Raw genomic sequence first — 23,177 nt, forward strand, 5'->3', positions numbered from 1 at the left:
TTAACTCTTCAACATCATTTCAAGCTCTAGCATGTTTGCAATCTAGTATTGTCAGCAGTATTACCAGCATCCAACAAAACAAAATAGGCCAAATGTGCACCCTGAATATGTTCTATTTCATCATCCCTAACCAAAAATCAATTAAACTCAGCGTATATTGGCAATGCAAATTTATTGTAACTAGAAAATATAGCTTGAAATACACTATACTCCATTTAACATTTATTAGCATTCCCATTATGTCATCATATATGTCCATGGTAACATCATATCCAAAACATCATACCCAGTAGCCTTAGTCATAGCCTTATTGTGACAATTGAACATTACTAATTCTGAGACAATAGATACAGCTCATAAGAAAATTCTGGCCCCTCAATTACTAATGAGTCATCAACAATTAGCCTCCATGACCTGGTTCAAATCAACTAGGTCAACACCTAGACGGTAGGCCACAAACAGGACCGGGAATTAAGATTTCTCACCAATTTAGGATAAATAATTGGTTGCATTGGAAATATGTAACCAAACACTATCCATGTCAATATCATGGACACATAAAGGAACAAACTGAAACCAATTTTTAAAAGCCAGGCCCCAATGCTTAAAGAAGGGATGCCAAATAATAAAGTCAGAAGTTAATAAAGCCAGCAATTCATAAATAAAGAGCATACCTGAAAAACAGGAGGCACCAGAAAGAAGTAACAAACAAAGTGCAGCAACAACTGATGGAAGCACTCTGCACTTCATGCCAAGAAGCTGTTGGAGGTAAAAGATAGCAGGAGCCAGTATTTCTTCACATCCAAAACAGCTTCTGCGGTTTCCCCCACACCCTTTCTCAATGTAGTCCAACAAAGATTGCAGACTTTCCAAGTTTGATCTTTCAACAGAACAGATCAAGTCCGAATCATTAGATTTGCACGAAACTCTTCCAAGGATTACAGAAGCAATTAGCCAACGTAGAAGTTTTTCTATTAGAGAATCATCAGATTGCTCTTCCTCTGATGAGATTCTAAGCTGACCATATTCTCTGGGGTGAAGTATTCGTGCAGAGTCTGACAGCAAAGCAGTGGAAATTGACCACATAATAAAATGGGATAGCTTCTTTTGATCCTGTGATGAACATTTAGGCATGATTTCAAAATATAGTGGATTATTAGGAGAAGATATGTACAATACGACCATAAATACAAAAATAACCAAGACTTAATTTCCACATGGTTGGTTGGTTAGATGAATCCTCCTTTCATTCCGCACAATCTAGGGACAGTACAGCCATCAGTGCAATATTGAAATGAGAGGGTAGAGTTGTCAACTAAGCCCAACTAGATGTCATATACACCTATGAAGTATGCAACCAATACAACCCCCGAGTGCTACATTACATAGACAAATATTCAGCAGAGTATCTAAAAATGACTGAAAATTGTGGGATAAATAATTTCATTGCTATACTTTTGTTTCTTATATACATAATCTGCTTGAAGTTTGAACCAGAATAAATCTACATTGACAATTGTAACAAGCTTCCAAAGGCATCAAGGTGAGCTGCATAAGCTAAAACTCTCACTGACAAATGACAAGAATAATTTTGGTTACACCACCTCTAATCAAAGCTATTGCATTGTTTGTCCCAATGATGGCCTCTTTGATCTCACCTTTTAATTTTATTGATGAAAATTTTCATAAGTTAATTCCCAATGCATGGCTAAATGAAAAAAGATCCTTAAAATTTTAATTCACATGATCTGACAACTAAAAATTTATATAAGAATGTCTATAGAAAAAGCTATATGTGTACTAACAATGCATTCATATGTAACTAGATCGGCAGTTTCTTCATAAATATATGGCAATATGTTTCACAGTATCTAATCATTTTAGCAACTCCGTAAGAATTCCCCAATAATATGCCTCTATGAAAATGCAACCAATTATGTTTTACTAAAAATGAACAGGCAGATCACAACATAAGATTCAACAAAAAAGACTTCTTATATGAACTCAAATCAAGTTACTTAACATGCACAATTCACCATCTCAACTTACCACAAGTATACCAACCACGAATACAAAGGCTAATGGGAATGTTGAGATCACATATGAGCAAGATAACGGCACTTGGAGATCTTAGCATTTACCTTATGTGTGGAAATAATTTAGGATAGTTGGATTTAATACGTAATTTTCAGTATTTAGGGATTTGCAATAATGTTTTATTTATTAGGGATTTGCTTTTATTTCCCAGATTTTGTTTCACTTTTTAATGATTTCTATTATTTCCTAAACTACTTTTCCTTATCTAGTGTAAGGAGAAAACCCATATAAAGGCTTCATGTGTAACCATGCAATGCAGATTGAGAAATTGAGCATCAACCCCTAATTGGATTTTGTCTTCACTGAACTCTCTCTTTTAATTTCCTATTTATTTTCCTATTGTTTTCTCTTATTTTACTGCATCCTTCTCTTGTGCCAATTGGCCGTGCATCACAGGCATCACAATATATACAAAAAAGGAAAGCAGGTTTCTTGTTTCCACCCAAAATTAGCATAAACAAAAAGGCGTGAACAAATAATGAGAAACACACACCCAGCATACTTGCACATAGAAACATGGGCACATAGACGAAAGCATGCAACGCACACAAAAGCAAGAGAGAGAGAGACAGAGAGAGAGAGAGAGAGAGACCATGTGAGAAATGGACACTGGAGGTGTAGTCATAAGCATGGCTTTAAGTGCAAACTTGGCAGTTGGACTGGATCTTGCATCTTTATATGCATCAACAATTTCATATATTTGAAATAAACCCTCAGATGATAGGGTAAAATGCGGCTGGTATATTTTCCTTTTCTGTGATATGTTCAATGTTGACACAAGAACTTGCAGAATCATATTAGCCAAAGGAACATCTAGCCCGTTTAACTTTGAGCCGCCAACTAACACTCTGTGTAGATGAGATGAAAATTCGGAGAGCTGCTCAAGACCAAAATTTTTCAACCACTCAACAATGTCTCTGGAAGCAAGGATATCATTGACCACCTGTATCAATACACTTACTTTCAGAATGGAGCATATAAATTCAACATCTCTTTGTCCGCAAAACATAACATGAAAACCAATCTCTAGACAAGAAAATGCAGCATTTAACACAATATCCACTTGCATCTTCATAAAAATGATTTAATAAATTTTTTTTTATAAAAAAAAGGCACTGCCCCTTGCATCAAATTAGAATAAGCATAAACCCTAACAGAAAATAAACCCTGACATTGAAATAGGTTTAACTCAACATAACAACAAAGATACTGAACATGAAGCTCAATTTCAGTTACACAGAATGGCTTCACCCTTAGCTAGGAACTCGTGCTAGTGAGTTACAATAAAGCAAATAATATCAAATTTATGATACCATTTGTCAAGTGTTAGGTTACTGCTTTACCCAAAAGTTTAAGCAGGTAAGTTGTGGAGCAACAATGTACACCAAGCCTCAATACTTCCCCATCTGTGCAGCCTGCTTGCAAGTGGAGAGGTTAATGATAAATTAACACCCATTATGAGGGGATAAATAAGTTTTTAAAATAGATGATAAATGCAGGGAACAAGAATAGAACCTAGGACCACCAAGAACCATGGCTCTGATACCATGTTAAATAACCACTTTACCTAAAAGCTTAAATTGTTAAGTTCTGGGCCAACAGTTTTCTGGTGTTTCATGTGCAAGAACAATGGAGAGACCTTCTAATCACCTGCTCTTGAATAATGGAGTTGCTCGGGAATGGTGGAATTTCATTTGGCAGATATGGGTGGTTCAGTGGGTTTTGCCAGATACTGTGAGATCTCTTATTGCAGTGCTGGAACAAAGAATATCCCAGGGGAGAAAAAAAAAAGATTCGGGCATGGATCCTCTAGGCCTCGTTGGTGTTCTACATATGTGTGTGTATGTGTGTATAGAGAGAGAGAGAGAGAAATAGCCGTGCATTTAATGGGGCTGAACTGCTGGTTCTTGAAGAATTTGCTCATTCAAAATTTGTTTCTTTTGGACATCAAAGCATTTTGTCCAGACCTTTTTATCTTGGATGGAACTTGATTTTTCTACAAGCTCCTTTATACTTGAGCTAGCACCCCCTTGGTGCCCATAAATAATGATCATTAGGCTCATCTCTCTCTCTCTCTCTCTCTCAATATATATATATATAGCAGTCATTGTTTAACTAATCCCAGCCATGCAATAAAATAAACAAAAAAATACAAGTACCGTTAAAAACCTAACGAAACAGGTGGCTACAGCAGCATGAACAGTGACCATGCTAAAGTAGCATGAGGAATGCCATGAACAGTGCTGCTCCCAGGTCTGTCCTCCATCGCCTTGGCTTTTTTTGAAAACTAGGTCACATCTACATAGTAGAGACAGAAGATAGAAGAGAATGCACCAAGAGTCATGCCAAGAAAAGATAGAAGGCCCATCCCCACCTCCATGGCAAAGAAGAAAGAAATCTTCCAAATTCCCCACTCATGTACTTCCTCTGCCCCACTCCAAGTGATAATCTTTTCTCAAAAGATATCCAACCATTATGCTCGAATCCATATTAGGCGCCCACGACCACTCTCCAAAAATTGTTCTGCAAACAAAAAACATCCAATCCTTTAACAAACCAATGGTTGTTTAGGCCCTTGACACTCTCAACTCCCAAATCCCAACCCACCCTTTTGGATAGGAGGTTTATGATTCCCCACCTAACCAAGTGATAGTTGAGCCCATCCCCTTCACTACCCATAAGAACCTCCTCCAAAAGCCTTCAAGCTTTTTCAACACCATACCATGAATAAAGTAGCTAGACATCAAATACATTGGCAAATTTGAGAGTGCATTGTTAGTAAGGGCCAACCTCCACCTAGACAAATACTGCCTTTTCCATCTCACTCCCCTTTCCTCAAGTTTCCCAACAATTACATGCAACACTCACTTCTCTTTTGAACTTTGCAACCAAAAGAAAGTTCCAGGTAAGAGATGGGAAAGGATCTTACTCCACATTTCAAAGTCCAAACTCGCAGGTAAAAGCAGTCCAATCCAACTCAAACCCCAACCAATAAAACTAACTTCTTCTCAAACTCAACTTCATCCATAGCCTGTGTGATGCAGGACCAAAATCCAAAAAGTTAATTCTCCATCCAATTCCGAATAAAACTAATACATAGGGGCCCTTTTACGCCCTTACAATGCTTGGAAGATAAGGAAACTAGTTTAGGATATCTAAATAAACTAAAATGCTAGATCCTTCAATAATAATACCCAAGAATCTTGAAGATATGATCCAAATAAAAATATCATAAATTAAAAACAAAATCAAAAAATATAATCTCTTGGTCGCATGATGAATCGTTCTCCCTCCATTAGAAATAATTTGACCTCAAATTTTAAAAATCTGGGGGATGAAAATGAGGTAAGTACTTCTGGGAATTTACAGAACAGAAAAATGAATGTAAGTCGACGGTGGTTACTAAGGCTTCTAAGGAAGGAGGGGAAAAACAAGAAAAATCTGCTTGTAAACAATTCTATGAATTCAAACTTGCGGTGAGGAAAATTTTTGAAAATAGATTATGATGGGAATTTTTATGTTGAGGAATCTCAAAAATGTTCTATGGTTGATATAGAAAAGTGTGAATAAAATTCAGAGGGAGAAAAAATGGGAGGTTGTCTCAGATAAGGATAGTGATTTTGAAAGTGATTTTACTGGTGACAGTGGTTTGTTGTTGGATAATTATGGAAAAAATCTAGATTATGGGTCCAACTTATCGGATGTGTTGGGGGATATTTCCTATGTGCCCCCTTCTCTGCATGAAAGATTAGAGGATGTTTCTATCATTAAGGAGGGGAAGCTGGGTGAGAATTTGGTTGAGTAATCAGCGTACGGATGGGTACTACCGATTCCTGTGGAGGAGATTAGTGCGCAAAATGTTGCTATGAATAATCAGCACAAGGACAGGATACTACCTACTCCTGTGGAGAAGATCAGTGAACAATATGTTGCTGTTCAAAATCTTTTGGATAGAATGGGATTGTGGATGACTGATCAAGGAAGGAATGAAGTTCCGATTGGATGGAGCTAAAAGTAAATCTAATAAAGTTCAGCTGAAATTAGCAAGGCTTCAAAGTTCTGTCAATTACGAAGGGAAGGGTTTTAAGAAGGGTTTTCTTAATTAGGATTTATTTTAGTTTTTTTTCCGTAGCCTTTTTACTTCTATTTTTTATTCTTTGTTGTTTGGGTCTTGAGGATTTAATCTCCATCTTGTAAAATCATCTGTCCAATCAATCAATTTCTTCATTCTTCATTAGTAAACCAAATGCCCAAGTCACCTGTGTCCTGCCCCAGACGTTATGAGTTCTTTTTTTCCTTATTTTTTAATTTTAATCATAGTTTTGCTATGACAAATATGACCCTATAATTAATCATAATAATTTTATGTAGCATCCAAAAAGGGGAAAATTAGACCAAATAAATTAATTTTTTTTAAAAAAATTTAGGGGGAGAAAAAACTAACCATTCCACCATTCTCCCACTGCATGGCAGTCTTCTAAGTATTTTTGCAAACCACTTTATAAAAAGTAATTTATCGGCTATAACACTGAAGATACAGGCATAATGGTTTACGAGAGTGATTTGATACCAACAGTTCAATTCCACCACCACACCCACAAAATCACAGAAAAACAACCACGTACACTAAAGGAAACAAAGAAATTGTATCAGCCCAAAAATACATTTAAATTAGAGAAAGCAAGTAAAAATGGACAGAAAAAGCAGCCAATACCTCGAGTACCATGGTCAAGTGTCCTAAGACGATTTTATTCTGACCACTGCACAGCCCCTCACAAATTGAAAAAACAGACGACAGCCATGAGATCAGACCACAGTGTTCAACTAGATAGTAGGTCATCTTATTCAATTTAACAGACTTCTTCACTATCTGCATTGTAAACCAAGTAAACCTTTTTAGTTCTACACATGTAGTTAGATTATAAGCAGCAGATAGCATAGGCTTGTAAATTCCTCCAGGATGCCATCTAAAAAGAAATTTAGCAAGTCCAAGAATAATAAAACAAATAAAAACCAACCTCTCCAAAAAAATATAATAAAAGATATGTAAGAAATGTATCAAGAAGAAGAGAGGAAAGCTATTTGGATATGCACTGTTTAATTGATTATTTGGTGCACCTGTTTGGAGTGTAATGCAAGAACATTCAAGGTCTCAGTTGCGCGTGCCTTTTCCTTGCTGGTACTTTTTTGGGTCTTTGATCCATCTCTTCATTAACAGATCTTATCAAGAGCATTCTGGAGATGTGAATTAAGGACTGGGAATGTCTTCCTTTCTCGGGAGCATCAGTGGGACAAAATGTGATGTGGAATAATAGGGTAGCGCCTAGGGTGCATATCCTTTCAGGGTCTTTTATCCTTCTCTCTTTTTGGAGTTTGTTGGGAAGGAGTAGGCAATGGGGTTCTTTGGTGTATTAGCTTTTTCATTATGGTCATAGGTCTGCTTTTTGGGAAGATTCTTTTATGTTTTTGGTTTTTTTCCCCCTATTTGGGTTTTATATAGGGCCTTTAATCTTGTTAGATTCCTGGCTGAGAAATTAGGAGGTTCCATGATCACCACCAGCATGCAGTGTTTGATAGGTTTTTGTATCATAGTGATTGGGAGGATGTCTTTCCCAGTATCTCACACGAGATTTTTGTTAGACCAATTTCCAATCATTTCCCCCAATTTTGGATTCTTCTAGTGTCAGGCGGGGTACCAGTCCCCTCTAGTTTGAAAATATGTGGCTTTCTCATCCTTCTTTATTGCATTTTCTATAGCAAGGTCTTCGGTGATGTGAGATTTAGGAAGTCTACAATTTTAAACAAGATTGAGGATATTGATTATATAGAAGATTGAGCACTATGTCACAAGAATTGGCATATAGGAAAGTGTCTCTTAAGAATGACATTAAGACTACGATGTTAAAAGAGGAAATGAGCTGGAGGCCAAAGCTTGGGTTTATTTGATAACCAAAGATTTGTATTTAAGGAAAAAAGGAGTATGAAAAAGAAAAGAAAAACCAGGAAGAACACTATATCTTCCCATTACAAAAGGAAAACAGCTAAAAAAAGAGAGAGTAAATACAAAACAAAACTAAAAAAGTAACACCAAACCATCCCACTGCAAATCTTCCACAGAAACATGACAAAAGAAACCATTTGCGGAGCACCAAAGGAAGGCAAGGAAGACCGCTCTGCTCCAAACCATGCCACTGGAAGCAGAATTACCTTCAAATATTCTCACATTTCTTACCAATCAAATGCACCAAATACTTGCCTGTACAGTGCAGCATGACAAAACTTTCCTTCTTCCACATACCAGAGCCCCTAAACATAATGGTACAAAAGCTCTAAGCAGTGCATGCCCAATTTTCATTAACATCCCGGATAAATTCCAAAGAACTTTGCAACTCAGACTCAGGGTCAAAAGTGTTGAAGGAAAAACCAGCTAGCTAGCAGGCTAGCTACATTCCAGAAGTTCGTTTTAATTTGTTAAACTTACAACCAAGTTTCTAGACTTACTTTATTGAAGGTCGTCATAAAATGCCAACTAAAAAAAATTTTTAATTGATCTTACATTGTAAGTAGAACTTCTGATACTCGATCCAATCCTGCAGACCTTCCCCACGAACCTATGCCAGATACCGATTCTAACAACCTTACTATCATTGAGATTCCTACAAAAGTGGAAACCCCAGTAAACACCATTCATAAAAATAAAATAAAAAATAAAAAAAATAAAAAAACCCATTTGGACTCCAGTAACACGAAATAATGAAGGAAAAGCATCACAAAAGCACCGCACACCAATCCAAAGATCCACCCAAAATGGATTAGAGAACCATTTCCCACTTTATATGTAATATAAGGAAAGAAAAAATGTGATTTTGCAAGACAAGTTTCCTCAAGCTCTCATTAGAAACCTATTTCCAATACTAGCATCCCATCCATTCCCCAACAAACCAAATTTTCTTTTGATAGCCTTATGCCAAAAAGAGCTAGTTTCCAGAAGAAAATGCTTGTATAGTTCAATTACTTACCAACAGAAGCGATGTTCTTAGACACCAAGTTTTCAAGACCCATTCTCCCATCAACCTTTGACCTGCAGACAACCTCCAAACTCACGAGATGTTCACACACACCCACCTACCCACGCCCCCCCCCAACCCACACCAAAAAAACCCCCAATGCCAAGCAAAAGGAAATCCCTCATAATCCTATCCAATATAACTACAACTCCAGCAGGAACCTAAAACACAAAACCCCATACACGCACCCACCCACCCACCCTCCCACACCCACATCCACACACACACAGGAAAGACAAGCCTGAGAGGCTGAGGCACAATCCTAAATGGGAACTTCTAAAAATGGCATAACGAAGGGCATACATAACCATGCTTGTGTGCATCTAATATTTGTACATACGCACATGCGTGCACACACAGATTGTAACATCAAGGAAGAGCCAAAATTTATTTGGTGGAAGAAAGAAAAAAAAAATGAAGATAAAGATTTTTTTAAAATTTTAAATAGATTTTTTTTTTAAAAAGAAAGAAAAAAAAGAGAAACAAAAGGAAACAAAATACTATTATAAAGACATAGCATTCCTTCTGAGATTTCTTGATTTGTACTTGTGTGAGCTATTCTTGGCTGCTGCGTATGCATAATGCCAAATTCTTTTGATGTCCCTTGCATACTGTTTGTTTCAAGATTTTCATCAAACATTTCCAGGAATGTGATAATAATAATCCAAATTTTAATGTGGCATTTCCATTTTTAGAGGGAATACGGATGCTCATTGGCATCTTGATTCCTGCAAGTGGCCAATTTTGTGGGATTTCACCTCGAAGAGTGAGTATCCTCATTCCCCAGCCAAGACAACAAATAATGACGATGATATACCCATCCCAAAGTAATAAATTCAACAATTACCCCATGCTATAAGAACCTAATATAATTCCTTGTTTTAACCTAGGTATTTAGGTTCCTTGACATTCCCAACATAGCAAAAACTGCATTATGCATCCCGATTCCCAAGAATCTAGATGACGAGGCTTCATCTACCGTTGCCGCTTGATGCAAGTCTGCAATATTTATTTAATATTTTTTTATCCAGTTTTGTTATATACGGGCGCTAGGGTATTTCTGTAATTTTTGAATTTTGGAGTTTTTTAAGGCAAAATTAGCTTTTTTTTTGTGGGGAGGGTGGGGGTTCATTTTGTAATATTCAGGGGTTGTTTTGTGATGGGAGTTATTTTGGTGTGGCTTTAGATGATAAGTTTTCTTCAAAAGAGGGGGGGGTATGTGCAAAATGGGAGTTGGCTTCTCTCAGAAGCCTTGGGCTGGTGCAAATATGAGCCTTCAGCCACATTCTGGCAGGCTTCTGCTTTTGTCTTTAGAAAAGATTTCTCTGCACAGCTCAATTCCAAACCAGCTAGGGTTGTAAATATTTGGAGGCTTGGGTTTTGAGGATTCAACTCTGTGGTGCCTACCAGTCCTCTATCACTGCTAAAGGCGCGTGAGGCTAGCAGAAAGCGTTAGTTACTGTCCTAAAACAGTACCAAAAAAGGTACTGATCTCAGGATTAACTCGCGTTGTGCCTAGAAATTTCCCAATTTGCTAGACAGAAATTCACAGAAGTAATCTCCTTATTATTTTGAAGATTTCAGTAGTTATTAGAATCAAGAAAGATTGCTAAAACACTACTCTGAAATTTCAGTCTTTATTTGTGAATTTGTCCCAGACCCCACTCAAAGTGGGAGCCTTGTGCACTGGGTATGGCCTTTTTTATTTGTGAATTTGTCGTCAATTCGTCACCTACTTGCATCAGTGCAGCTGCTGCTGCATTCCTCACCCCCCCAGACAGAGATGATGTCCTCCAGAGATGAGTGTATAGGCTTCTGCTGCATCTGCATCATGGTTTTAAATCATGGTAGCGGGTAGAATAATGTAATGGTAACAGATGTAACGGGGAGCGGGAGTAGTGGATGTTACATAACGGGCAGCGGGTGTAACAGCCGTGAATTTTGTTCAAGCGCACACAACCTTGTTCATATTAGTGTATTTGAAAGTTTTAAACTTTCAACCCTTCTTAAGAGTGTTAGTATATTTTGAATCTTTTAGTTCAACTAACAATGTTGTTTGGTAAGGGCAAAAAGTTTACATTTGTTTTAAACCACCATTGACAAAAAAATTACGTGTGTTTGTGTGTGTATTTACAATTCTCATTGTTCTTATGCACGATAAATTCTTATGTGTGCTAACTTAATTAATAAAAAAAAATACATTATACACTCCAATAATCTATTAGACACATAAGGCATATGAATAACACAAATATACAATAACTAGAAAAGAAGGCTGAAGTTGAAAAATATAAAACATAAATATCCAATTTCTAATATTATCAAAATAAAATAATTTCCTAACAAGTTAGTATTTTCAAATTGTTAATTAATGCATCTCTTGTTAGTACTTAAAAAGAATAGTAAATTTTGTATCATTATCATCCTCATTATAATCTTTTCCCCCTCTTGCCACATAGCATATTGAGAATGATTTATGAAAGACGGGGAAAAAACAAATGTGAGAAGAAAAAATAAAAAATAAAATAATTCTTTTGGCGTAACCGTCCTGTAGCAGCTACATAACGGCTGTAGCGGCCTTTACGTAACGGTCACAGTCCATAACGGCCACTACAGCCGTGATTTTTCTTCCCACAGATTTCACGGTGTGTATTGGGAACCAAAAAAACCATTACGTAACAGCATTACGTAACGGCTGCGGCCATTATTTAAAACCATGATCTGCATAACACAACCACATCTTGCACAATCTCATTCTTTTCCGCCATCACTACCCGGATCCTCAAACAAACTCCTCACTATAATCCTACACTTACACCACCATTACCAGTGAGGAAATCCCTAACCAATGCACAGAATTCTTGCATAAACCCTTGCCATCCGTCCCCTCTTGACCCACCATGAATGAACACCCAAAATCTTTCCATACCAAACCTAGGGGCAATAACTTCCCCATTTGTTTGACGAATTGGAAGCCAATATCTCACACTACCAAACGCCAATCCATCTAAGAACCATTTCAGCACTACCAAAGAAAACTTCACTCACCGCTTTCAATTACAAGAAAAAAAAAATCAGTCTGACTAGTCTCAGATAGAAGGCCTCCACTTTGATCAGAACTGATCAAACACAATCACCACTTTTCATGCCGTACAGAAGCCATGATGCTGAGGAGAAATTACAGGACAAGAGAGCTGAAAGAGACTCATTGCCCAGGAGAGTAGAGAGACCCTCTTAAAAAACCCAAAATTTAAAATTGATTCCTGAATATATACGTCAAGTAACACAAATAAAGAATAAGAAGCACGGGATAATAAATTTCTAGTCAAAATTAGATCCTGAATACATTTTTTTTCATGAATAGATCATCCAACTGCAAAAGTATTAATAGGTTAAAATTACCAGAAGAATCAGTTCCTTTGAAGCATTGTCTGAAAGAGGAGAAGTATAGAAGCTCAGTAAGATCTCAAGAATGGAGTTCCTGATATATATGTGAGCATCATCATCTACATTCAGCCCTGCATACAATAGCCGGAGAATCCACAATCTGTCTGCTTTGAAATTGATAGAGCTACTCCAGAAAAAATTATGAAATAATGGTACACTCTGCAAATAAATCAGGAAAAAATAATAATAAGAACTTATATGAACCTCATACAGTAGAAAAGAACATGATATTTTCAAAAGATTGGTTGATTGTGATTCGTTGGAAGGCTTGGTATTTATTGTTGTCTGGCAACAAAGAGCTGAAGCTTTTAGGTAAAGAAGTGACTGAAAAATGTACGAGGCTCTAGCTCAAAGATGTACGTTCTCTCAAATCTTGTTATCTGTTTTTCCAGCCATTATTTTTGTTAAAGTACACTTTGTGTCATCTGTTTGCCTCCACATGCAAGACAAGGTGCTAATTTAACATATTTAAATCCATTCCATAACCATATTAATAGAATGACTAAATCAAACATCCATAAATATAAAGAAAAAATGTTAATCAACAAAAGTAACACAGAAAGTTATCACTTACAAAACACATTTAGATATACCTTAATATTCATCTTAGGTGAGTGCATCAATAGCTTCCAAATAGTTGAGTAATGATCATGCGCAGGATCCAATAATATCAAAGAAGCCTCTGCCGCAAAAACAGCAGTTATGGAAGGAATTCTCTGGCATGGTTCTTCTATTCCATTTTGCAAATATGTCAAAAGAAGCCGCAGTCGCATTGCATCCTTCCCTCTTTTACAGTTCTGTAATGAATAGATTAAATTCTAGCGGAACACTAGAAACAAAATCAAAAGCAAGAAGGAAGAATATCCACCATCATAAAGAGGAGGCACTATACATGCCTAGCTAAATGAAATGAACATAAAAATAAAGAGATTGATTATTTACATTAATAATCCAGATTTGCATCAATATGTGCAATCCTTCTAAAATCATGCAAAACAGTAGATGATGTTTTTTTCTTGTGGCAATCCACTTTCAAAGTCGCAAACCAATAGACAAAGAAAAAATCAAATAAATAAAATTGCAAGGTGTCAAATTTCAAGCATAAGACATTAAATCTTCATTAAATGAAATAAGTGCATCAGGAAGTGCTATATAATCACCAAATACCTCTAAAATTAAAATGTTTTATCATACAGCTATAAGAGCATCTATGTTATCTGGACTGGAATACTAAACAGTTAATAAATAACCCAGACAAACTAAAATGAGAATGTTAAGATGGATAAGAAATTGATGCTGTTACAGCTTTACAGGTTAGGGTGTAAGGATAATAGGATATTAATGTCATCCATTGGATATTGAGGAACTTGAGTTTAATATAAATAGAATAAGAGACTTAACTGTTTGCTGGATTAGAGGGTGTAAGTGAGTCAAGCTTACTTGCGAGCTACTTGGACTCGACTCGTCCCCTAACTCGACTTGACTTGACTCGATTCTACTCAAATTTGAGCTACTCAAGTATTTTAAGGAGTCGAGTTTGAGCTCAATAATAGTACTCAAGTTGAGTTTTGAGCCTAATCGAGCTTTTTTTATTTTATTATTTTTATATTATATATGTCAACTTGACAACATGGTATCAGAGCAAAGAAACGAGACCTAAAACACTGATTCTATACAAGCTGGATCGGTCAGGTCGACAGAGGTGGCTGACGGTCTGATTAGAGTCACCACCACAGCCAAACCAAACCAAAATCCCTTAGCCCTATTAAACCTCCCCATCATCCCAGGATTACTGTTTGCCACCTGGGGTTTGCTGATATGAAAAACACACATTCTGGAAGTCACCTGTACTCTCCTACCCCAAATGAATGTGTCCAAAATGTTCTGGAGTGATGCAGTTTTTACTCAATGCCCCCTTTTTTGATAATAAAAGAAGATGATTTCATTAGAAAAGAAAGAATATATCATAAGGACAATAAGAGGTCCACCTATTCAAAACAAAAAACCAAACAAAAGTAATAAAAACAATCAAAATAACAGTGCTTGCCCACCCCCACTGAATATCTGAAAAACACACTTCTTTAAAAAAAACCAGTGGCAGAACACCAAAGTGGTTCTGCAAAAGTGAGGCCAGATAACGAATCCAATCCCATAAAACAGATTTTACCATAGCTGTTTGCAAAGGTAAACATATGCATACCCTGCATCCTATCTCTAATTTTGTGTCGTATATGATCCTTTATCACCATCCACTTACTACTTTGTTACCTCTTTACCATCCTTCTCTACTCCGAACTCTACGCCTAAAGGTTTGTTCCACTCTAGATGGAGCACTGCAATGGATGAAGAGATGCACACCTTGAGGGCCAATGATACTTGGGAGCTTTTGCAACTTCCTGCTTGTAAGTGTGTGGTTGGCTGTTGTTGAGTGTTTACAGTGGAAGTAATCCAAATGGCTCTATTGTTTGCTTGACGGCTAGAATACTAGCTAAAGGTTACACTTGGCGTATAGCTTGGATTATTTGGACATAATTCTCTCCTGTGGCCAGACTCATTTCCATTCAACTCATTTCTTTACCCACAACATTCATTGGCCTTTACACCAATTAGAGGTAAAGAATGCCTTCCACCATTTTTATCTTTAGGAAGTTTACATGGAGCAACCATCTAGAATGTCGCTCAAAGAGAACGAAGGATGGAATGTCGTCAAAATAATTTCTTTGTGCAGCTTAAAGCAGTCACTTAGAGCATGGTTTTGTCAGTTCAGTGCGGTGGTGATTATTTTGGTATCCAGAGACGTATAGTGGATCATTTTGAACTTTACCATCATAATGCTGCAAGTAAGACTCTAGTCATCGTTTCTGTAGACGATATTGTCATCACGGATGATGATAGCATGCATCTAAAGCAATTTTTATAAACCAAGTTCCATCTTTAGGATGCAAGACTATTGTACTATTTCTCGGGAATTGAGGCATGTAGATATTCTATGGGGACCATCTTAGAAAATATAATCTAGAAATGATCAATGAGAAAGGGCATTGGGATCCGAACCTGATGATACTCCCATAGATCCCAATGAAAAATTAGTAACATATGGGGATGAATCGTTAGGATGGAGACTTGTTGGCAAATTAAATTATCATACAATCACACAGACCACCTATCTCCTCCGCAACTAGTGTTGTAAGTCAATTCCTTGATTTTTCTCAAATCAGTCATTGGAATGGCGTATTTTTTTCTGATAAGTAAAGGAAAATTTACTGAAAAGGCATCAAGGGATGCAGCCCGTGGTACAGAAATTTTAGCACCCTGAAGGGCGTCATAAAAATCAAAGATTACATTATAGTCTCCTATTCCTCTCTTTACAAATGCAGGAATGAGGGACATAGCCTTTCTCTTCTCTTTTTGTGGCCCGAATCCCTTTCCAGGCCCAGAGTTCACCTCCAACAGAATTAGCGATAAGCCGACAACCCACCATTGTCCAATCAGAGTTAACACCGTATTCCAAATATTCCTGGTCCAAATGCAAGGGAGGAGGATGTGCTCTACTGATATTTCAAGGGTGCACTTGCGAGTTGGGAGAGGTTTCTTGTATCACAACCAGGATCATACTCATGTTTAGGGATACGTGAATTAAGCTAATTGCCATTTGAAATACAGTGCGATTGTCAGTGAACACTTGGTGTCTTAAAGGATTAAGAAGCAAATTGTGCTTGCTAAGAGTGAGTATAGGGCCATGGCAGATATTTACATACTACCTTGAATTGATATGGTTAAACAATAGCTTAAAAAGTTTGGATTTCAGCATTTAGAGCCTACGGAGTTGATGTGTGACAATCAAGCAATTGCCATATCCTCTGGTTTAAGGGGGAGTGTTACATGTTAGAGTTCCAATAAGGGTATTAATATCATTTATTGTATATTGAATTTATTTTTAAGAGAATAGGAGACCTAACTATTCGCTAGGTTCTTTAATTACCACAATTCTTCAACAAATGGAACTAGAGGAAATAACAGAATATTTAAGGATAAGATTTGTTAGGAACTTGAGAATAGGAGAGATTAGAGCTAAACGTTACAGTTGGTTCCTGGAACATCTATTCCTTAGAATAGAACAGTCATAATATGAGGATTTGATTATTTACAAAAGAAGATGTGCTGTCATCATAAAGCAAATGACAATGAAACATTTTATGAATCATGACATGGACTAAACAAGGTGTGACTAATGCTCTGAGAGCTTCTTTTAATTCTTTGCATCGTGGCTGTTTTTTTGGGATTCATATTTCTTTCAAAATATTAATTAAAGAGAGAAATAGTTGAGCATGCCAACTTATCGATAGTTCCAAATAAGTTCCACTCATTTGAGGTTTGATACTCATACTTGGCTTGGGGATAGTTATAGAACAATCTCTTTTAAATCCTTTCAATTATATTTATTAAAACCACTGGACCCTTCTAATTTCCCTTGGGATAAAGTAATCTGAAAGGCTAAGGTTCCTTATAAGTCAGGCATTTACCTAAACTTCAGTTCTTAACTGAACTAATGCTAATGACTTGTTGCAGGTGGGGAAACCTAATACAGCAATCAGCCCAGATATTTGTGTGCTGTACTTGGTTTCTAATTCCTCACTACTAGAAGCGTAGGCATCTTTAGGGTTTTTTCCTCAGCTGGGGACGTGTGGATGACTTCTCAACATTGCTTTAAAACCTAACTGGACAGCTGGTCTGACCAGTCCAACCAAAACAGGTCAGTTCAATTTTTTTATAAGGAAACTATATTGAAGAGGCATCAAGGGGATGCCAGCCCATGGTACACTAAATCAAGCATCCTAAAGGCTGTCACACAAATCAAAGATTACATCAAAATCATTAATTGTCTTACCATGCCAGCTATTGACTGCAGTAAACCAGTGTTCTTTGCTGATTTGGATTGTTAAGGATGAATTTTTGAACACTCCCCTATTGCTTTCTTTCCAAACTTACCAGAAAATTGCAAGGGGAATGAGAGGCATATCCTTTCTATTTGCCTTTGTTGCATGAATCCCTTTCCAGGCCCAGAGTCCCCCTTCCAAAAAGTTAGCGATAACCCAACTTTGTCCAATCAGAGTTGGTGCTGTATTTCAGAGATTCCTTGCCCAAGAGCAGTGAAGGAGAATGTGCTCAACTGATTCTGAGTCAACCATGCAAAGGAGACATCTATTTGCAAATGATAGACTCCTTCTCTGCAAATTATCCATGGTCAAAGTCTTGCCACGGGTTGCCTCCCAAGAAAGGAAGGCAACTTTTGTTAGGGTTGATGCCTTCCAAATTTGAGCCCAAGGGAAAATAAAGTTGTTTTGACTCCAAAAGGAAGAGAACTTTTATTGTCCCAATAGCAGTCAAATATTGACCAAACTATGACCCAATCAAAACCAGTGAACTGGTTGACTCAGCAAAAAGCCACAAACTAGGTTCTTAACCATTTCTCATACGTTCTTGCTGTGTCTGCAGTTTCTGGCCATGATTGGCTACAAAAGCCACTTAAGTTCAAGGTCCTACATAAAGTATTAAGGTAAGCTTTGATGTGGTTTTATAGAGAAGAGGAATATAAGCTACAGGGGTTGACAAGGCGCAACAGAGACAAGAGTTGCTTCCAAAGCCTCTGTATCACAAGCCATCATGACACAAAGATTGGAAGATGACCCTCAGCAACTCCTCAATCTCAGGTGCATTCTCCTCAGTTTTAAAGCAGTTTCAGGATTGAAGGTGAACTTGGATTAAACATGAAATTTTCCAGTGAAGATCAGTAAAGGTGGGCCTTTCCTTGCGGGGTCTGTTAGGGTGTAAGCTAGAGGCTTTTCTAACTACCTATCTTGGTCTTCTTTTGGGTGCGAAATTTAAGGGAGTTTGGGACTGAATCATTGAAAGATTAAGAGAGAAAAGTCGCTGTCTGGAAAAGGAATCATCTATCAAAAGGTGGGAGACTCACCCATCAAGAACACCTTATCAAACCTCCTGGTCTATTTTATGTCTCTCTCTCCCAACCATAGCTCAATTGCTAAGAGGTTAGAAGGCATTCAAAGGAGATTCATCTAGGGAAGCAAGGGTGAGGAATTTAAATAGCATATTGTTAAATGAGGGTTGCATAAACCACCTATACAAAAAGGAGGGTTAGGACTTAAAACCCTTCCTGCTTTCAATAAGGCCCTCCTTGGGAAATAAATCTGGAGATTCATAAAGGAGAAGAATCATTTCTGGAGGGAAGTACGACAACAATAACAACAACAAGCCTTAAGTCCCACTAGGTGGGGTCGGCTACATGAATCCTTTTACAACAATTCACCTGATCCAGAGCATTTTTCTCTATTAGATTAAAGGCTATTAAATCCTTCCTCACTACCTCATTCCAAATTATTTAGGCCTACCCCCATCCCTTTTCATGCCAAAAACAATAACTAATGCACTCCTCCTCACATGTGTTCTACTAGGCCTGCGTTTCAAATGCCCAAACCATCTAAGTCGCACCTCCTTTATCTAGTTTTCAACCAGTGCTATGCCTAAATTATTGCGTATATGTTTATTTCTTACTTTATCTTTTAATGTTAAACTACTCATCCACCTCAGCATACGCATCTCAGCAACTTTCATTTTTTGTACATGTTGTTTCTTAGTTATCCAGCATTCTAGATGTAGTCTACACCGTAATATTAATGGTTAGGCCTCTAAAGAGGTGAGCAGAGCTTATGACGTTGGTGTTTGGAAATTCATCTGGAGAGGATGTGATAATCCCTTCTCTCTCATTTATTTGAAGTGGGAAATGGGGAGAATATTTTCTTTTGGCATGATATCTTGTGCGCTTAGCACAAAATACCCTTCCATCTTCAAGCTGGCCCGTGACAAAGAAGCCTTTATTAGCAAGTTCTTCGAGCTCATTAACCATGGGACTTCCTGGAACATTCCCCCAGTTAGGAATGCCTTCAATCGGGAAATTGACAATCGTTCAGAATTTTAATGTAGTCTTTATAAAATCCAGTGCCAGGAGTCAGGACCCTACCAATGAGCCTAAATGGACCTTGGACAGAAATGGGGATTTTACAGTCAGATCCTGCTATAAACATCTCATCTCACCAACAGAAACAAATTTCCCAGGAGGCCCATATGGAGAAGTTCAGCCCCCACAGCGTTGCTCTCTTCATGTGGGTACGAAACTCTCGAAAGGATTCTTACCATAGACAAACCTCCAGAAAAGGCCTACCCCTTGTTAATAGGTGCTACTTATGTCTGGATTATGTTGAATAAGCTGTCTTGCATAGCTCTGGACTAGAATTTTTTGGAACCTGGCCATTCCCTTATCAGGCAGCAGCAGGCTACTGCCAGAACAGTGGAGGGGAGTTAAGGGCTTGGAGATGCATCCACACCAGCAAGGAAAGAAGGGAAGTTCTTTCCCTCATCCCCTTTTCCATTTTCAGGTCAGTGTGGTAGGAAAGAAACAGGAGGGATCAGCCGCACCCCTTCGTGTTGTCAAAGATCGTTGGATTGTTACTGTTTCTAATTGGCACAGCGGACCAATTGCGAATGATACTCATGTAATAATTGAATTTTTTGAAACCCTGCAATGCGGGTGATGTACTTCTGTTTGTTTGTACTTGGGTGGCAACCTTGATGCATTTTAATGAACTTTCTTCACTGATAAAATAAGCAATAATAATAATAAAGAGATGCCTTCATGAAGCAAGCCAGCTGGTTCTCTCATAAATGGTCAATGAACTGTATGGTTGAACATAACCTCTTAAGTCGAGAGACCAATAAATGTGCAGACTTCATGAAGCAAGCCAGCTGGTTCTCTCATAAATGGTCAATGAACTGTATGGTTGAACATAACCTCTTAAGTCGAGAGACGAATAAATGTGCAGAAAAGGTGCTGCTAAGTGCTAACAGCAATCAAATCATGAGCCAAAAAAGTCCTTTGTGCAAACCAAAACCGCAATCTTATACATCCATGACATATATCTCTGTATATATCTTGACATTAGAACAGGGTGAACCTGCTGAGAGGACTAAACAGTCAAGTTCATTGACTGGTCCCTGCTTTAGAAATAGCGCTTCTCAAGCAGTGGATGACTTGAACTTTGGAAGAAAGAAAGGAAAATATTGTGGAATAGCAACCTAATTGGACCTAGGCTTTGGTAAAAAAAAATTTTGGATCTTCAAATATCAAGTCACACCTTCCTATTTTTCATTCAGGGGATGCCCTTTTGAAATTGGTTTTTTTATTCTTTTTGCAAAGGACACCTTATCCTAGGTTTTGGGATGCTTTTTTTCCTCTGTGTCTGTGTGCGTGTGTTTTTTTTTTTTTGAGGGTGCGAGGGTTGCTGACTGATTTGCAAAAGGATTTGAAGGCTGCCCTTTTGTTATTGTTGTTTTCTGTTCATTTGTAGAAGGGCATTTTATCCTCTAGTTTATGTATCTTTGCTTTCTTCATCAATAAATTGTTCATTTTATCTAAAAATAATAATTAGAAGAGTCAATATAATAAGACATATAACTATTATCCCAACAATCATCCGTACCAGGAATCACTCAAATAAAGACGCAGCACACTTTTTAGGAGCAATCAATTTGCACCACGTATTACTTCATTCCCCTTCAAGGGAAAGTCATTGCAAACTTATATAGCAATCTCACCAACTTAACCCTAGCAATAATTAATCTTGACCTTTGGAAAAAACTAACCTTGATTGTGTAAAGCTGGCTAGACAGAATAAAATAAAATTTGAAAAATAAATAAACACCCAAACGCCTATAAACCCACTTTTAAGAAGATAGTAAAAAACCCACTAGTAGTACCGCTACAACTCAGACTACAATGCACTACTGTCATTATCAGTGCTGCTATAGTGATCAAGAACAATACCCAAACCTAAAATTCAATTCAACTTCCAATCGATCCTCCACCATCATACCATCAAACTAAAGCTTTGGTTTGATAAAATTTGCCCTTCTTTTTCCATGATTGCATCAACTTATGTTGATGCAATCAAAACACACAACAATGAGAAATTATCATCCATTGTAAACTAGAGTAGTATTTGCAGAAGATAAGGAACCAAACCACACATCAATGAGAAAGTCAATGTGACAAGGTTTGAGGCATTGAAAACTTAGATCTAATGGGTATAAAAGGACTTGATGTTCCTCCAACTTTCTGAAGATGCTGTCCTCACTCCTCAATCAAGCAAAACAATAGAAAAGGATCCGTGTTGCCCACCGACCACACTTTGAGGAAGAGACACCCATATTGGAGGAAAGCCTTGTTTTTTGGGGGGAGGGGGGGGGGGAATGAGCCTCAATGTGTAGCCAATGCCCTCTGGAGCTTCCAATAAAAAAAACGGAAAACAAAAAAACGTGGAAGAATTGTGATCTACAATTATCTCACTTATAAATAATTGATCAGATTCATTTGCTTCAATTTTTTTATCAGTAAAGAAAAGGAAATTCATTAGAGAAAACAGGGCATCAAGGGGATGCTGAACAGTACAGAGAGAACAGCAAAAGAACAAAAGAAAAAACTCCAATCGAAGGAATGCATCAAGGAAATCAAGAATTACAGACAAGTCTCTCCCAGGCAATCCACTGTGCCAACTAGAGATCATAAACATCCAGCTATCCAAGACAGACAAGAAACCTTCCCCTCGAAAGCCCTCCTATTCCTTTCTTTTAAAACAGCCCAAAAAATAGCAAGAGGGATAAGGGAAATGGCCTTCCTTTTGGACTAGTTGGAGCAGATTCCTTCCAAGCTCAAATCTCATCCTCAATAGGGGCTGCAATAACCCATTTCTGCTTGACAATGGAAATGGCTAGGCTCCAGAAATTCCTAGTCCAAGAGCGGTGGAAAAGGATGCAATTCACCGATTCCGCTTCTTCGAGGCACAGATAACACCTATTCATTTGCTTCAATTGAATATGACAACATTTTCTCCCTCACCTGGCGTTGTGCATGCTCACCACCAATGGACATTTGAACATCAGAGGTAATGCTAAAGAAAATGTGATCCATACTGATTCTATGTAATTGCTTATTTTAGAGGTTGTGCAAAGCTAGATCAGAAAAAACCATGGCTCTGGTGATAAATACCATCTTTGTGAATTTTATAAAGGTTGGGTTTTGGGGTGTTCATGAGAAAAGGCAACGGCTTTTGCTGCAGCATGCTTGGTTCAATTTTTTGGTTCTACAATGGGGTTGAATGCAATATTTTTTAAGAGCAAGTTACACCTTGCTGTTTACTGAAAAAGAGTTTCTGGATCTTTTTTGGGCTTTAGCTTCTGCTTTTTTAGGGCTTTTTCTTGAATGATCTGCAAGACGACAGTTCTTTGGGGATTTTTTTCAGTTTGTTGGAGGATATGGCGACTTGCTATTGGGTGGATACACTACTCTTCAACCACATAACCATTGCATCTTGTTTCCTTGTGCTTCCTTATGACCATGCACTTAGATGTTTAAAAAGCCTAAATGTAAACATTTCCACGTTCTCATACCCCACCTAACTTAGGCAATATTAAATACAATTAAATTTTCATAAT

At 37.6% G+C, this 23,177-nt stretch overlaps 1 protein-coding gene across 9 annotated transcripts in view; it reads right to left on the minus strand.

The window, feature by feature from the left end:
* Positions 1–209: 209 nt before the first annotated feature.
* Positions 210–23,177, minus strand: part of LOC131166095 (uncharacterized) — a 46,845-nt gene continuing 23,877 nt past the window's right edge. For 8 of the 9 annotated variants that reach the window (XM_058124416.1, XM_058124393.1, XM_058124409.1 and 5 more), the window contains 5 exons: positions 13,205–13,408; positions 12,567–12,770; positions 6,812–6,967; positions 2,690–3,040; positions 210–1,113 (listed from right to left, as the gene is read on the minus strand). In XM_058124416.1, the coding sequence (XP_057980399.1) occupies positions 490–1,113; positions 2,690–3,040; positions 6,812–6,967; positions 12,567–12,770; positions 13,205–13,408 (1,539 nt within the window). In that variant the 3' untranslated portion in view covers positions 210–489. Of the gene's footprint in view, positions 1,114–2,689; positions 3,041–6,811; positions 6,968–12,566; positions 12,771–13,204; positions 13,441–23,177 lie in introns of those variants that run through there. The other variant, XM_058124441.1, reaches the window with a different exon arrangement.

Source organism: Malania oleifera, chromosome 1 (genome assembly GCF_029873635.1).
Source record: "Malania oleifera isolate guangnan ecotype guangnan chromosome 1, ASM2987363v1, whole genome shotgun sequence".
Taxonomy (NCBI): domain Eukaryota; kingdom Viridiplantae; phylum Streptophyta; class Magnoliopsida; order Santalales; family Ximeniaceae; genus Malania; species Malania oleifera.